General features: G+C 25.4%; 5 protein-coding genes across 5 annotated transcripts; 2 read left to right on the top strand and 3 right to left on the bottom strand.

Annotated features, from left to right (window-relative positions):
• Nucleotides 1-566: 566 nt before the first annotated feature.
• On the bottom strand, nucleotides 567-3,390 carry Eif1 (eukaryotic translation initiation factor eIF1). Its single transcript, XM_074244893.1, has 3 exons — nucleotides 3,062-3,390; nucleotides 2,521-2,678; nucleotides 567-1,982 (listed from the first exon to the last, which is right to left on the bottom strand). The coding sequence occupies exons 1-3, from the start codon at nucleotides 3,087-3,089 to the stop codon at nucleotides 1,836-1,838; spliced, it is 333 nt and encodes a 110-aa protein (XP_074100994.1). The 5' UTR covers nucleotides 3,090-3,390; the 3' UTR covers nucleotides 567-1,835.
• A 1,274-nt stretch (nucleotides 3,391-4,664) lies between these two features.
• On the top strand, nucleotides 4,665-7,313 carry Arfgap1 (ADP-ribosylation factor GTPase-activating protein 1). The gene is made up of 9 exons (XM_074244891.1): nucleotides 4,665-4,822; nucleotides 4,893-5,142; nucleotides 5,243-5,524; nucleotides 5,779-6,041; nucleotides 6,119-6,233; nucleotides 6,303-6,392; nucleotides 6,543-6,602; nucleotides 6,712-6,908; nucleotides 6,998-7,313. Exons 2-9 carry the CDS (start codon nucleotides 5,083-5,085, stop codon nucleotides 7,221-7,223), a joined length of 1,293 nt encoding a protein of 430 aa, XP_074100992.1. The 5' UTR covers nucleotides 4,665-4,822; nucleotides 4,893-5,082; the 3' UTR covers nucleotides 7,224-7,313.
• A 421-nt stretch (nucleotides 7,314-7,734) lies between these two features.
• On the bottom strand, nucleotides 7,735-8,866 carry LOC141528715 (uncharacterized). Its single transcript, XM_074244906.1, has 2 exons — nucleotides 8,432-8,866; nucleotides 7,735-8,138 (listed from the first exon to the last, which is right to left on the bottom strand). The coding sequence occupies exons 1-2, from the start codon at nucleotides 8,791-8,793 to the stop codon at nucleotides 7,916-7,918; spliced, it is 585 nt and encodes a 194-aa protein (XP_074101007.1). The 5' UTR covers nucleotides 8,794-8,866; the 3' UTR covers nucleotides 7,735-7,915.
• Nucleotides 8,867-9,515: 649 nt separating this feature from the next.
• On the top strand, nucleotides 9,516-11,977 carry LOC141528847 (juvenile hormone esterase-like). The gene is made up of 6 exons (XM_074245099.1): nucleotides 9,516-9,720; nucleotides 9,827-9,964; nucleotides 10,378-10,720; nucleotides 10,790-10,908; nucleotides 11,021-11,619; nucleotides 11,707-11,977. The coding sequence occupies exons 3-6, from the start codon at nucleotides 10,411-10,413 to the stop codon at nucleotides 11,888-11,890; spliced, it is 1,212 nt and encodes a 403-aa protein (XP_074101200.1). The 5' UTR covers nucleotides 9,516-9,720; nucleotides 9,827-9,964; nucleotides 10,378-10,410; the 3' UTR covers nucleotides 11,891-11,977.
• Nucleotides 11,891-15,340, bottom strand: LOC141528652 (uncharacterized). The gene is made up of 3 exons (XM_074244810.1): nucleotides 12,897-15,340; nucleotides 12,430-12,714; nucleotides 11,891-12,364 (listed from the first exon to the last, which is right to left on the bottom strand). Exons 1-3 carry the CDS (start codon nucleotides 13,552-13,554, stop codon nucleotides 11,982-11,984), a joined length of 1,326 nt encoding a protein of 441 aa, XP_074100911.1. The 5' UTR covers nucleotides 13,555-15,340; the 3' UTR covers nucleotides 11,891-11,981.
• Between the last annotated feature and the right edge of the window lie 450 nt (nucleotides 15,341-15,790).

Here is a 15,790-nt window from a genome sequence, read left to right as displayed (position 1 = left end):
TACTGTACACTACTTCAATACTCTTACTTACACTCGACACTTGACTGTTGTTTTTACTTTATCATTATATGTAAATGCGTGGAATGCTGTAGGACGCTAGATATTATTATTATTATTACTATTATACTTACGTTTGCACATTTAACTGTACTTAAAATTTATCAAATATAAAATCATTTAATTTTAAAAATATTTTTCTCTAAAAAAGTATTTTTTTTTATTAAAAAATAATTTTATAAAATTCTAGAAGAAATAAATTAAAATAATTAAAATGAATATTTTGTAACTGATAAAACAATAATATTTAACGTGTTGAATATTTAATTGGCCTATTACGTAATCGTTGATATTTTTAAGATAAAATATAAGCATATATATATATATATATACATATCACGACTTGTGTCGTTATTTCTATTTGTATGACGTCAACGGATCATCACTGAGACTATTTTACCTGTAAATATAATTAAGTACAGTTTATTATTGAAGAAAAAAATTTTTTTTTAATTATTTAATATATTTTTTATATCAATTAGGATTATTTATAAATAAATGATCAGTAATTGAGGAAAATGAATTCAAATTTATTTATCTAAGAACATTTAGTTACGTATTTCATCTCAGTTCAAACAAACAAATATAAAACAAACAAAATTTAAGAGAAGAAAAGTAATGGCGACTATCACTGGCTTTAGCGTTAAAGCAGAGTTAAAAAAAAATTTTATTTTGTTTATAAGATTGGAAAAACTAGACGCAAATGTTGATTGTATTATAGTATAAAAAATTCGAGTTTATATTTAATTTATAAATAAATCTAGAATAATTAATTTCTTCTCCGCAATTTATTTAAAATAAAAATCAAACGGTGAGTGATTGAGCCCTGTTTAAAAATATTGATTGATAATAATTAAAAACATTAAATTCCAATTTTTTTGTTTGTATATTTAGATTAGGATGTACAAAAATTTAATTTCCTTGGAGGACTTTTTAAAATTGAAATTTTGAGCTCCTGCTAAAATTAGAGCTCAAAATTCCAATTTTAAAACGTCCTTTACGGAAATTGAATTTTTCAATCAGTATTTTTAACCAGGAGTTGATAATAAATCTAAAAAATCAATAGAGAATTATAGAAAATTTTTTTAAAAAGATGAAAGCCAGTTAAAGCTTAAGCTAGTATTATTCCTTTCATTTTTTTAATAATTATGTTTTAAAGATGAAAATATCTTCTCTGAAGACGTCAATAGCGCCGAGATACATATTAACTATCATCAAAAATTAAAAGCATCCGTAGCTACCTGTATCTACCGCTTGTACAATAATCTCAAAAATTCATCTAATTACAGCTAATTATTTTTAATATGTTTTTGTTTAATATTTTAATTGAAAATAGTGACAATTCAAGTGTTACTCGGATTATCTAGCATAAGGCTGTTAAAAGTATTGCTTCCTATAATGTCTTACAAAAAGTGTTTGGATTACATAAATTACCGCTGTCTATACTGATATCCGTTATTTTATTATTTTTTTTATTTTATTTATTTAGTTTAATTATTTATTTATTATTTTTTTAACGTTTTTTTTTTCTTTTATTGAAATATATTTAAATATATATTTATCGTATGCGTATAGTTGATCATAACAGACCAGCAAATATCAACAAGTAATATAGAATCAAATGATACAGATAATTTAAGATGATTATTAGGTGGTGTTAATGACATTGAATATTTTTAAACGTGGTGACATGAAATTGGCCTGCTGCTGCTGCTCCTCTTGTAGCTGTTATTGTTCTTGATGACGTTGGTGTTGTTGTTGTTGTTTTTAATATTCGTTTAAAAACCGTGAACTTTAAGCTGGTCAGGCTTTGCCAAACCTGCTTTGGTTAACCACTGACATATATTTTCACGTTGATCACCCTGCAATTGGAGCACCTCCCCGTACTCTGGGTGATCTACTACAGTCCCATTGCACGCAAACTCCTTTAATAAAAAAATTAATTATTAATTTAATAATTTTATTATCAATAAAAAAAATTCAATAAATTAATTACATAAAAAAAAAAATGAAAATTAAGTTAGTCGACATCTGAAAATTTTTTATTGAAAAAATTATTGCAAAAAAAAAAAAATAAAAAATTTAATTTGTAAAAAAACTTGGAAAATTGCAAGTGCAATTTTTCAAAAAAATTTTTTCTTCTGATTTAATTAATTAAAAAAATTAAAAACTCGGCTAACTTCAGTATCATAAAAAAAAAAAAGTAACTTTATTTAAAAAAAAAAAATAATTTGATTGGTAATCAAGATGACAAAGATCTATTTTAGCAACATACAATAGATTCGTTTATTGTGATAGAGTAGATCAAAGATCAAATGTAGGACAAGGCCATATCTAAGTATAGTAATTCTTAACTGTATTGCTTTATATTGAGGCTATTGCATTAATAACAATAAATAATAATAAACAAAAAATTTATTGTTTGATTTTAAGCTTAAGTAAAATAAAAATTAAATAATTTACCTTTTTACATGCTCGAACTATTTTTTTCAAGTCATATTCTGACGATAGTCCTTGTACAGTTGTTAAGGTCTTACGACCATTTCGTTGTTGGATTCTTATATGCACGAGACCGTCTTGGACATCATCATCAGTACCCTTGTTTGCATCTGCAAAGGGGTCTGGACAAAAAAAATTTAATTATTCATCAATGAGTTTTAATTTATAGATTTTTGTTCTAATTAAAATTTAAAAAAATTTTCTCATGAATTTTTCTTGACTCCAAGTAACCTTTGAGATAATTTATCGTAATGAGTAATAGAAAAATTACGTGGTATGGTGCAAAGACGCTAAGTGTCCGCCATTTTGACAAAAAAAAAAAAAAAAAAAAAAAAAAAAAAAAAACCTTCAATTTTATTGAAATTATTGAATAAAATTTTTTCATGTAATTTTTAGGATTATTTCAATGCTAGATAATGGCTGCTATAGACTGATGATAGCTATCTAGAAGACAAATAGAGTAGTGGTAAAAATAAAAGATAAAATATAAAACATTAAAACTCACCGAATGTGTTAAGATTCTGGATGGACATACGACAAACAAAATAGATCCCTCGTAGTTATACGACTGCAAATTGCAATTACAAATAGTTTTTTTTTATTTGACAAGGATACTAGTTTGTATTATTGAAAAAAACAATATTAATGTGTCGTAGAACAGAGCTTTTAAACTTTTTTAATTAACTATAAATGATGACGATGGCGACTAGCACGACGACAACGACACAACGATCAACGACGGTAAATCCAAACGATAATGAGGAAGATGGTATGATTTTTACGATGTGTAGTGGTAACACAACTACAACTACAGATAGGTTATTGGTTGTAAAACATTAAAAATGTATCTGTGGGTAGGATGTACTAAAGTTCACTCTGTATACTCTTTCTCACTCTTGCTCTTACTCTTTCAAGTCTGAACTTAGCCGAAAATTAAAGTTGCATTTGTCATCACGGTCATTACTCACACAAATATATTTACGCATCATCAGCAGTATCTGTGTGCATTGGGTGAGTTCATGTCTACCAATATTACGGCAATAAATGTGACACTGAAGTTGACAGACATTATAAATTTTTTTAGAATTTTATAATAATTCAATTATTAAAAAAAAATTAATTAAAAATCCACACGTAAAAATTTATAAAAATTATAAGTGATAATTTTTAGAAACTTTTGTTTATTGTAATTAATCCGTTAAAAATTTTTTTAAATTGACAGCTGACGGCTAACTTCAGTGAAAACAATAAATTCCAAACAATCTTTTTTTTAATTAATTAATAATTTATTTTAAAAAATTTTAGTATTTGTAATTTTATTATTATTTAATTTTACTTACTGATAAATTTTTTAGCTTTTAATTTTGGAGCGGAAGTTCAAAAATTTTTATGAGCAGCGTGAATGTAGCAGTTTATTTTTAAATTATACTGAAGTCAGCTGACAGCTGTCAATTTTTTTAATTTTTATAAAAATCAATCAATAAAAAAATATCTACTAATTTTTTTAATTTGCACATCTGGAATTTTTTATTGAACTTTTTTATAATAATTTTATCATTATGAATTTTTTTAATTTCTGATGTAAGTTAACTTCAGTGTCTTAATTGTGGAATCAATTTATAAAAAAAAGCGCATTTAGAAAATTTTTTAAGTAGTTTAAAAATTTATTTTCAATACATTTGGGCTGCAGTCAGCTGATCAGATAATTTATTAATTTCAACATGTGAAACTTTTTAATAAAATTTTTTTTCAATAATTTAATTGCTTTGAAATTCAAAAAAAAAAATTGTTAACATCTGTCAACTTCAGTGTAATTGTCAGCTGTTAATTTTAAAAATTTTTACATAACAAAAAAATGCTTCTAAATTTTTTTAAATTTTCACATGTGGAATTTTTTAATCAAATTTTTATTTTAAAATAATTTAATTGCTATAAAATTCTGTTAAAATATCAAATTTACTTGTGCATTCAAAATTAATTAAAAAACTAATTTAATACTAAAAAAATTAAAAAAAAAAAAAACTACTTGATAATTTTTAAAAATTTTTAGAAAAATTCTGCTAGCTTCAGTGTAAAAAAAAAAATTTAATTGGAAAATTATGAAAGCAGTGGGGCAATTTAAAGGACATTGATTGGATATTAGACACATATGGTATGTACGCCAATTCTCAACGGCATCTGGTGCTGGGAAAACTGTAGATATATCTTGTATTTTGACGTGGAACTTTAATAGTTTAAAATAATATGAAATTGTACTTTTTATGAGGTAATGTATATATAATAATAGTTGTAATGCAAAGAAGATAAAAAATAAAAATAATTGTACATACTTACAGATAGAAGAAGATTGTGATGTATTTAGTTGCCTAGCCTGAATTGTTGCTCTTGCCTTCACTTCCTCGCATCTTGCATCGTTAAAAAAAAACTGGTTATGACACTTGGCATTTAATATAATATATCGTTCCAATTGTTGGTTTTTTAAAATAATTATTAAATATATAAATAGTTTTAATTAGTTAAAATAAAATGGCGAGTCCAAGAACACGTCGAGCTTTGGGTGAACTGAAGCCTCACGATGAAAATAATGTGAGTAATTATTATAATTAATAATACAATTAAAGGAACAAATGCTGTCAATTTTATTGCTGCTTTTTATTTTTATTTATTTTATTAAATAAATTTGTAGAAATGTTTTGAGTGCGGAGCTCATAATCCTCAATGGGTCTCTGTAACATATGGGATATGGATCTGCTTGGAGTGTTCGGGCAAGCACCGTGGCCTTGGTGTTCATCTCTCATTCGTAAGATCTATATCAATGGATAAATGGAAGGATGTCGAGCTGGAAAAAATGAAAGTCGGAGGTAATAGAAAAGCCCGTGAATTTTTCGAGTCCCAGCCCGATTGGGATGATTCTATGCCAATTAATAAAAAGTACAACACTAAAGCGGCTGCTCTGTATCGTGACAAGGTAATTAAACTTTATTTTCAATAAAAAAAAATATAATACTGAAGTTAGCGGTCAGCTGTCAATTTTAAAAATTTTTTTAACAAATCAATTACAATAAAAAAATGCTTCTAAAAATTTTCACTTGTAATTTTTATTAATTTTCACATGTGAAACTTTTTAATTAATTTTTTTTAATAATTGCATAATTATAAAATTTTAAAATGTCATAAAAAATTCAATTTACTTTTTTTTAATGCTTACGTACTTTTTTTTAGATTGCTACGTTAGCCAGAGGTGATTCTTGGAGCATTGATAAAGCTGCTGCTAAAGATTTTATGCCGACGTACTCTGACAATAATAGCAACGATAATAATCATTCGTACTCTTCTTCTGGTGGCATGTCTTCATCTTCATCCTACCAGCAAGATGTAAATAATCCAAACTCGTATCAGCAGAGTAATTTTAATACCGCTGCATTTAAATCACAAACTGAATCATTCTTTGCGCGAGTACAGAATGAAAATGCTACCAGACCAGAGTTAGTAATATTTTTTTTTTTTTTTTTTTTTTTTTTTTAAGTGAATTCAGTGATTTTTTAAATATTTATATTTACAGTAATCTTCCACCGAACCAAGGTGGTAAGTATGGCGGATTCGGATATCAGATGGATGCGCCTCCAAGAAGTACTTCACAGGAATTTTTTGACACTGCTGTTTCTTCATTAGCAAGTGTAATTATTAAAAAAAATTTTTTTATAATGTATTCAATTATTTATTCATTAAAAAAAAATTTTTTTTAGGGATGGTCAATATTTTCATCATCAGCGTCTAAAATTGCTACTAAAGCTACCGAGAATGCTATTAAAATCGGTGGTATGGCCACACAAAAGGTATTTTTTCCTTGCTAATTTATTAAATTACGTTTTTTTTTATTTAATTATTTTATATTTAATGTCGATAATATTTTACTTTTTTAACAAATTTTTATTTAATAATTTTGAGAGCTTATTATTATTTTATTATTATTATTATTTTATTAGGTACGTGATGGTACATTATTAGAGGATGTTACATCTCAAGTTAATACTTTAGCCTCTAAGGTATTTTATTTTATTTTTTTTTAATTTTATTTCTTATTTTTTCAACTTTAAAATTAATTTTTATTAATTCCCAAATTGATAATCATAATTATGATTATAAAAATTACAGGTAGGAGATATAGGACGTCGCGGATGGGGAGATCTTTCTGGTACAAATTCATCATCATCTTTATCGCAATCTCAATCACAATATCAGTATCAATCAAATGATCAATATCAAAACGCATCATCTGAAGGTTATCAAAACAGCTATCAAAATTCTTACTCCAATGAAAAGTTTTCCCTAATATCTAATTCAAGTAGCAAGTAGGTTATTTTTTCGTCTAGTATAATAAAAAAAAAAAAAATAACAATAATTGAAGAAATATTTATTAATTTAAATAATTATTTAAAAGTGGTGGTGCATCTTCAAACAATTCATCGGTGCAAGACTGGGATTGGGGCAATTCGCAACAAAACTCAGAGAATATTACAGAAACTAAATCAACATCTCGCAGAAGTAAGGATAAAAAAGTAAAAGATAAAGAATCATTGATTGACTTTGAAAATAAAAATGAGGATAGTTGGAGGAAAACTTCATCCAAAGCTGAAGAAGATGCTTGGGAAATTTTGAAAGATTAATGATGAGTAATTCAATAATCATATAATATAAATATAGATAAATCGATCATTTAAATAATTACAGTATAAAATAATTAAACATGAAACTTATATTAATTTTTTATAATTTTAAATTAGTTAATAATTTTTAATTCCTTCTGTATGATTAATTAATAAGACCTTCAGTTTATTATTTTACTATAACAATTTTTTTTTTTTTTTTTTTTAATTCATTGATAAGTCTGAACCTGTTTATTAAACTAAAAATATTATACATTGGTTAATAATTGTATATACAAATTAAATGATTTAATAATGTTAAAGGTAAAAATAAGAACAATTAAAGTGTTGCATTTTAAATATTCAAAGATAAAAATTTGGATATAAAAATATTATATTATATCAATAAAATATTAATTTTAGTAAAATGAATTTATTATTTACATTTATTCATTTATTAAGCAATTATATTTACAAATACTAATTAATTATTAAAAAAAAAAAAAAAAAAAAAAAAAAAAAAAAAAAAAAATTGGAATAGTAATGATGAAATTTTGTTGAAGAATTAAACAATGTCAATTATTTATGTAAGTTAAGATTATAAACGAAATAATTATACAATATTATTATTTTTAATTCACTATTTTGAATTATTTAAGTTCATAATTGTATTTAAAAATTCCTTCAACTATTTTTAAGAAATAAGATTAATTTTAGCTTGTATTATTTATACGCTTAGACCGATGAGGTGGATAAACTTTTCGAGATTTAGATTCTTCTAATTTTTCCACGTATGCGTAGGCTTCTTTCTCACAACTTGGCCAAACTTCATGAGTTACTTGATTCAGAGTATATAATAATGTTTCGACGGTCATCTGTGTTACATCAACAGCTGGTTGTCCCTGTGTTATGCGATGCAACAAATCATACAGTGCCCTGAAATAAAATTTAATTAAAATAATGACACTAAAAATTTTTTTAGAATTAAATTTTGATGAGAAAAATTTAATAAAAAAATTCCACATGTGATATTTATAAATTAAATACTAATAAAGTTTCTAATTTTTTGATTTTTATTTAATAATTAAATTAGAACAAAAAAAAATTTTTAAAAAATTTTTTTTATTCTAATTTAATTAATTGAAAAATTTTTTTTTAATATCAGCTGATTTTACTGTCATAAATTTTACATGTAGAAAATTTTAAATTAAAAATAAAAAAATAATTACATGAAATCACAATCAGCTGATTGCTCACGCAAAGGATGATCTTCAACTTCAGAAATAATTTTAAGCGCTTCAGGTATCATAGTATCAGTGTAATTAAAATATCCAGAATTCAACCACTCATCTAATTGAATTTTTTTGACAGTAGAATTTTTCTTCGCTGCTAAATGCAATTTATTAATCATCGTCCTGACAGCAGCCGGTGTTTTATACGGAAATTCTTTCGCGATATTTTCAATGTCTTTATAACCATATTTTTTAAGCGCTCTTAATAATATTGTTTTTTCATGTTCGTCCCAATGTTTACGTTTGTTGTATGAATTTGTATTTGACTGTGAACTGTCTTGATTAATATCACCACTCATTTTTTTTTTTTTTTTTTTTTATTACACTTGTTAAAAAATATAATTTTTGCAAGTTTATTTCAACCACTCAGGAGTAATAAAAATTAATAAACACAAACTGTCAAATTAAAAATAAAAGTATCATACTGAAGTTAGCGATCAGCTGTTAATTTAAAAAATTTTTTTAACAAATTAATTACAATAAAAAAATACTTCTAAAAATTTTTACTTGTAATTTTTATTAATTTTCACATGCGGAATTTATTAATTTAATTTTTTTTATAATAATTACATTATTGTAAAATTTTAAAATAATTTTTAATGTTGCCAACTTCAGTGTCACAATAAAAGTTAGGTTATCATGACATTTTCGGCAGAAGATAAATTAACGCTCTTTATTGTCGGGAGAAAAGTTGTACACAGAGAAAATATAAATTTAAAAATTTAAAACAAGTGAAGTTACCGCATCGAATTGTAATTATGGACAATTACTAACAATTGAAAAATGAATAATTAGAGAAAATTGATAATTTCTTGTGAATGTGCTAATAAGTTTCACATTTTATGTACAAAGTGGCATTGAGTTAACCATATGTTCTAATTATATCAGTTAATATTCACTTAATTTATGATACCTGCAAATTGTATAAGGAAAAAAAATTTTCACATTTGTTTATAAATTAAGTAAGTTAAAAGTAGAATACTAGTCTTCATTTAATATTCAAATTTACAATACACACTTGTAATAATAATATAAATTGTTTTTATTTTTCAGTAATATTTCTTCTGATTAAATATTCAGCTCAACTTACACCAACAGAGGTCATAAAAACTGACAAAGGTTCAATTCGGGGTAAAATTTTACGAACTGTTGCAAAAAATATTCCTTTCTCGAGTTATGAAGGCGTTCCATATGGCAAACCTCCAGTTGGTCGTTTAAGATTTCAAGTAAATTATATTTCTTCACATATATAATAATAATAATAATAATAATAATAATGATAATAATTATATTATTATTAATTAAAAATTAATATTAATTAAACTCTTACAGCCTCCAGAAGAAGTTGATGAGTGGAAGGGTGTTCGTAATATTACTAGAGAAGCAAGTGTTTGTCCTCAATGGAATTATGAAGACAATTTCTTTGATGGACATGAAGACTGTCTTTATCTTAATGTTTACACACCTAAAGTTAGTATTGTTAATTATTTATTATTAAAAATTTTTTATAAATGATACTGAAATTTAACAGACATATCTGTCAATTTTTTAGATTTTTATAATGATAATTAATTTAGCAGATATTTGAAAATTTTTTTAATTTTTCTAACAAATAAATTATGGCAAAAAAAGTGAAAAAAATAAAATTGACATGGAAAAATTTTTAAAAATTAAAAATACAATTTTTTAAAAATAATTTAAGTTGCTAAGTAATTAAAAAATAATGAAAAAATTTTTATAAAAATATTCCAAATGTAGAAATTAAAAAAAAATTTTTTTTTTTATTAATTTATTTGTAATAAAAATTAAAAAAATTGTCAGATATTTACTGATTTCAGTATCATAATTATAATGATAAATTAATGTTGTGTAAATTTAAAAAGATCAATTCTACGGACAATGAATTACGTGCTGTAATGGTTTGGATTTACGGAGGAGCGTTCGTTACCGGATACGTTAATAGAACAAGATATGGTCCAGATCTTTTAATCGAAGATGATGTTGTAGTTGTTGCGATGAATTACCGCCTAGGAGCCCTCGGATTTTTGTCACTGAACATTTCAGCTGCGAGTGGTAATGCGGGATTGAAGGACCAGGCTCTTGCGCTGCGCTGGGTGCAGCGAAACATTGATAAATTCGGAGGCGACCCTAATCGGGTTACTATTTTTGGACAAAGCGCTGGGTCTGCAAGTGTTGGGTTCCATGTTTTATCTCCTCTTTCTAAAGGTAATTCTTTCTTAAGAATTTTTCTACTCAACTCAGGAAGATGAAGCTTTCGAAAATAATTGATTTTAGGATTATTTCATGGAGCAATATACATGAGTGGAACTCCCTTGAATTTTTGGGCATTTTATCGCCCAGATGAAGCTGTTTCACGAAGTTCTTCTAGAAAAATTAAAAAATGTCACGGCTGCACAAATTATTGAAGGGACAAAAAATATGACCCTTGTAAGTGTCACCTTTTTTTTTTTTTTTTTTTTTTTTTTCTATAAATTGAAAATTTTCAAATTAATAAGTTAATTACAGCTTGATTTACCATTTAATCCAACGATCGAATACCCTTCAGTATCAAAGGCACCATTTTTAAACGAATGTACTATAAAGAAATACGAGTCTGGTGACTTCAATCACGTTCCGCAAATAATCGGCTTCGTTGATTTAGAAACTTTATCATTTGCCTCAGACGTTACGACTTTTTTGCAGTCTGTAAATCAAACGATTAATCAATTTATCAGTCTACCGGGAATAAACACAATTTTAAATTTAGACATACTGAAGAATATAGTATCAACAGGCCTGACTGATTTAGGTACTTTAACGACTGATGTAATTTATGTAGTATTGGACTTGACCACTGATGTGTCTTTCAAGGACGGTATTGACCGTACTCAGAAATATTTAATCGAGAACACTAAACAACCGATTTATTACTATCAAAATTCGTTTGATTATCCTCAAGCGATCCACAAAGTTGAGGGAAATTTTTTGAATGGTACAGCTCACTCTGATGACATCGCTCATGTTTTTTGGGTGTCTCATAGGAATCAAACTCTTAATCCTCAGAGTTCTATTAGCAAGCAGCGCAGTAGGATGGTTAAACTTTGGACTAATTTTGCTAAATATGGGTAAGTTATTTTTATAATTTATAAGAATAAAAATTTACAAAAATTCAAATTTTTTTCGCCGATAATTTAATTACTTTTGATGATCAGGAATCCGACACCAAATGCAACAGATCCAATACTAGGAGATCTAAACTGGCCGGCGTCAGATTCTGATGGTACTTGCTTAGAAATAGACAAAAATTATTCTATTGGAAAAAGACCGATTAAACCTGTGATGAAACTTGTACAAAAGTTACTTAATACTTTACGTCCTACAGATAATGGATGTTAATTTTTTTGCACATGCGTTTTTATCCATATTTATTTATAATTACTGAAGAAATAATTACTTATCAATAAACATAAAAATTTTAATGATTTTCTTACAAAATATCAATTTTTTTTGTTAAAAAATTAACGATAGTATCGAACAAGCTTTGCGGGGTTGAACTAACAATCGATAAAGATTGTCTCAAAATATTTTGAAGCGGGTAGTTATTTTTACACCTCTCTGTTTCATTGTCGTACTCATATCCGAGCTGGCAAACACAGTCAAAACTTCCCGGTAAATTAACGCAAACTGTATGAGATTCTGGCCAACAATCATGAAGATTTGTTGAACATTCATCAATATCTATGCACAGTCCGAATTTTGACGACCATTCGTATCCTGGTTCGTCACAATCGCAGGTTAAATTTAATTTATTGCTTATCAGTGAATTGAAGTTGTAATTATTTTCAAATGGTAAGTAACAATTGTTATATTCTGAAATATTTTATTTAATTTGAAATTAAATTTTTTAATTTCTGGCAATTTTTTTTTTTAGTTACCTTTATCACTATTAATCAAGCACGGATTTAATAGACTTTTGGAACAATCTAAAATACTAGAAACATGTTTCAAAGGGCAGCAAGGATCAGGACAAAAGCTATAAAATGCGCATGCAAATGGTATTGTATCATCAGCTCGTGGGTCTTTATTATTAGTAAAATATTTATCATCAAGACAATTAGCAAAATTATCACAAGATTCATTAAAATGTTTCATTTCAAGTCTATTCAATATTGTGTACCAGCATAAATAATAACTGACAGATGTTCGCCATTGAAAACGCTCTACAAAATTAAAATTCAATAATAATTAAATTTTTTTGACCATGTGTATAAATTCATGATTCAAATTTTCCAGTCTAAATATTTCTAGAGAAGAAATCTATTAATATATCTTCACTTTAATAGTTTGAAAAAAAAATTAATAATAATAATAATAAAAAGAAAAAAAAAAGAAGAAGAAATACCAAGAGGTCCTTGAAACGGTGAATAATTATCACGCGAAGATCTGCATTGATTATCAAGAACATTGATTTGCTGATTGTGAGTTTTTCTACTCCAATTATTTTTAATAATCACATATACAATATCATCAAGCCGCTTCGGTGACGTTTTTTTAATCATGCTGTCAACATACTTGAGACACTGAAAAAATCCGCCATTGCAGTACTTCAGCACTTGCCAATGCAGGGATTTTAATCCGGGCTTAGCAAACTCTTGGTATAATCTACTACTATTTGTTTTTTCGTAATCACTCATATTTTTATAATAACGCCGATCAAAGTCGTTGAATTTGTGATCACGGATGTAATAAGCCGCGTCACGAATGGTCTCTGCGACGTCCCAGTTTAAGAAGAAAGACTCGTCCAAGTTTTCATCTTGAGTTAACAGGTATAAGTCAATCCACGTTTTATTAATAGGAGCACCTACTAAAGGATTGTAATCCACTGTTTCATCTTCGCTGGATATATTAGTAACGAAATTGTTAAATTTAAGAGGAACTCCTAAAAGCGGATTGTCATATTCTTCCCATGTTTCTCCTATTTCTAATGAATTGTTCACTAAAGACAAACTATTTATTATTTTAATTATTATTAATGGGATGAATACTTGAATCAGGGCCATAATTCACTTAAGTTCATTTAATTGAAGATAGTTGTAAGTTAAAATAGGAAATTAAGTAAATTACTTCAGTTTATATTGAAGAAGAAATGTTAATCTATACCAGCAATCTTGCAGTCGCTATTTTTTTTTTTTTTTTTTAATTAAAAAAACAATATGTATCTGACAAGTTTAAAGGTGTTTAATATTCATAAAGTACATCCGCGTGTCAACAAAATAAATTCGTTCGTATACAGTTGATGTTCGCCCTTGAAAATATTAATATAAGTAGGTCTTAAGATACTAAATAAAATTCATTGTAACGGCTATGTACACGAAGATCTGTAATTGTAGTATAGAGTTGAGTCTAGTGTGCCAAGATCAAATAAACTTATTTGATAAAAATACACCTTATTATCTACTCGTCACTTTAATGTCAATTTTTTAGAACTACTCTATAAATTTATTTATTAAATTTGTATTATTTTTAAAATAATATCCAAGTAATAATTAATATTTATTTTAAAACTAATTGTTTTTTAATATTGTTTTGTAACATATGTATACATGTAATTTAATTTTAGTTTTTAAATAATGATGATTGTTGATTCATTTTTAGAATACTAATTTTAAAGTAGTTGATTTTTTCTTCTTTCATTGTCAGTTTGTATTTAATGATTATGTGGTGTGAAAAGTGGTAGAAGGTTTGTTTTAATTAATGATAATAATAATAATTATTATTATTTTTGTAATAAAACAGCGACTTTGATAATTTTATTAAATGTTAATGAGGTATCTTATTTAAAGCATCATCACTTGTATCGAGTGTTTAGTGTCAAGTTGAACGTATTGCTTATTTCTTCTTATAATATTTTTAATTAAATTATTATTATTATTATTATTATTATTATTATTATTATTATTATTATTATTATTATTATTATTAAGTATAATTTATAATTAAACATTAGTAATTTGAGTTAAGTAAGTAGAATTAATAAAAAAAAAAAAATTAATAATAATAATAATAATAATTGTATCATATTACAAAGAACTTTTTGTTTCTATTAATTTTTATCATACGCACGCTACGTTTGTATATAGATTATCGGATGTGAATTATCATTAATGTAATTACGCATACAAGCTGAGTGGACAATTGTATTGTTTTAAGTTGATTCATACTAAGCTGTTGTTATACTTTAGTTTGTTTTAGAATTTTTTTATGTAGTAGTCTTTAATTTTTTAGTTTTTTACTTCAGCAATTTATTTAAGTTATAACTATGGTTCAATTATTCTTGATCCTCTGACAAAATATCCTCCGACAAAATATCCCCGGAAAAAATATCTTAAATAATTAAAGTACCAATACATAAGCTTGTTACCGTGTTGTGACTTTTTATCATGGATTTTGTGTGTGTTTTTTTGACAGTAGACTAACATATAAGCTTGTTACCGTATTGTGCCGTATTTTCTTGGAGATATTTTGTTCAGGGATATTTTTTTTTGGAATTTAAAATTTAGAAGAGTTTCAAATTTGAGAGATTTGGTTTATTAAAAAAAAAAAAAAAAAAAAAAAAAAAAAAAAAAAATTATCAGTAAAATTGGCTCGTGTTCTTGACTTGAGATAATTAGAGCAAAAGAAAAATAAGTAAATAATTAAATTTCGTAACAACCGTTGGTGTGATTATTCAAGATCAGAGAAATCGTTTTCTTGACATCGATGTAATGTCCCAAGTTTTTATTTAATAATAAGTTTGTTTTTAAGTTGAAAAAGGAGATTAGTTCTTAAATATCTCTTGGGAAGTAAGGTACTTGATTAATTTATTAATTTATTAATTTATTAACAGTATTTGGTAATTATGCATTATTTATTAAGTAAACTTCCTTTAAAAAAATTTTATTCCTTAGCTGAAGAAATAAAAAATTTTTTCTCAAAAAAAAGTTTAAAATAGAAAAATCACTTTCAAAATTTTAAAATATATTTAAAAATTTCTTCTCTTAAAAATCTTAAAATATATTTAAAAATTTTTAAATCTATAAAAATAATTAATTAGAATAAAATACAAATAATTTAAATTTGCTTATACACAAACTTTAACTTATTTAAAATAATAAATTATTTATTAAAAAATTTTTAAACAAAACAAACCAATAAAAATCATAGCAATTAATTTTTTATCACAAAAAACGACTTTTATCTTAGTAATTAAAAAAATTTCATAATTATTATTTAAAATATTTATTTTTCGGGTCTAAT

The sequence above is a fragment of the Cotesia typhae genome, unplaced genomic scaffold, assembly GCF_013202065.1.
Source record: "Cotesia typhae breed Kobodo isofemale line unplaced genomic scaffold, CoteBio_Ctyphae contig_44, whole genome shotgun sequence".
In the NCBI taxonomy this organism is placed as follows: Eukaryota; Metazoa; Arthropoda; class Insecta; order Hymenoptera; family Braconidae; genus Cotesia; species Cotesia typhae.
Note: the sequence above shows the minus strand (reverse complement) of the source record. Positions and strands in the feature narration are given on the sequence as shown.

Excerpts from the sequence above, each read along its gene's own strand:
- Eif1 (XM_074244893.1), bottom strand. The coding sequence starts at position 3,089 with ATGTCCATCCAGAATCTTAACACATTCG. Across the intron at positions 2,679-3,061 it reads CCAGAATCTTAACACATTCG|ACCCCTTTGCAGATGCAAAC; the intron begins GTGAGTTTTAAT and ends TTTTTTGTCCAG. Across the intron at positions 1,983-2,520 it reads TAGTTCGAGCATGTAAAAAG|GAGTTTGCGTGCAATGGGAC; the intron begins GTAAATTATTTA and ends TTTTTATTAAAG.
- Arfgap1 (XM_074244891.1), top strand. The coding sequence starts at position 5,083 with ATGGCGAGTCCAAGAACACGTCGAGCTTTGGGTGAACTGAAGCCTCAC. Across the intron at positions 6,393-6,542 it reads GTGGTATGGCCACACAAAAG|GTACGTGATGGTACATTATT; the intron begins GTATTTTTTCCT and ends TTATTTTATTAG. Across the intron at positions 6,909-6,997 it reads ATATCTAATTCAAGTAGCAA|TGGTGGTGCATCTTCAAACA; the intron begins GTAGGTTATTTT and ends ATTATTTAAAAG.
- LOC141528715 (XM_074244906.1), bottom strand. The coding sequence starts at position 8,793 with ATGAGTGGTGATATTAATCAAGACAGTTCACAGTCAAATACAAATTCA. Across the intron at positions 8,139-8,431 it reads TCAGCTGATTGTGATTTCAT|GGCACTGTATGATTTGTTGC; the intron begins GTAATTATTTTT and ends ATTTTATTTCAG.
- LOC141528847 (XM_074245099.1), top strand. The coding sequence starts at position 10,411 with ATGGTTTGGATTTACGGAGGAGCGTTCGTTACCGGATACGTTAATAGA. Across the intron at positions 10,909-11,020 it reads TTAAAAAATGTCACGGCTGC|CTTGATTTACCATTTAATCC; the intron begins ACAAATTATTGA and ends AGTTAATTACAG. Across the intron at positions 11,620-11,706 it reads ACTAATTTTGCTAAATATGG|GAATCCGACACCAAATGCAA; the intron begins GTAAGTTATTTT and ends TTTGATGATCAG.
- LOC141528652 (XM_074244810.1), bottom strand. The coding sequence starts at position 13,554 with ATGGCCCTGATTCAAGTATTCATCCCATTAATAATAATTAAAATAATA. Across the intron at positions 12,715-12,896 it reads ACCGTTTCAAGGACCTCTTG|AGCGTTTTCAATGGCGAACA; the intron begins GTATTTCTTCTT and ends TTAATTTTGTAG. Across the intron at positions 12,365-12,429 it reads CTTGATTAATAGTGATAAAG|AATATAACAATTGTTACTTA; the intron begins GTAACTAAAAAA and ends AAAATATTTCAG.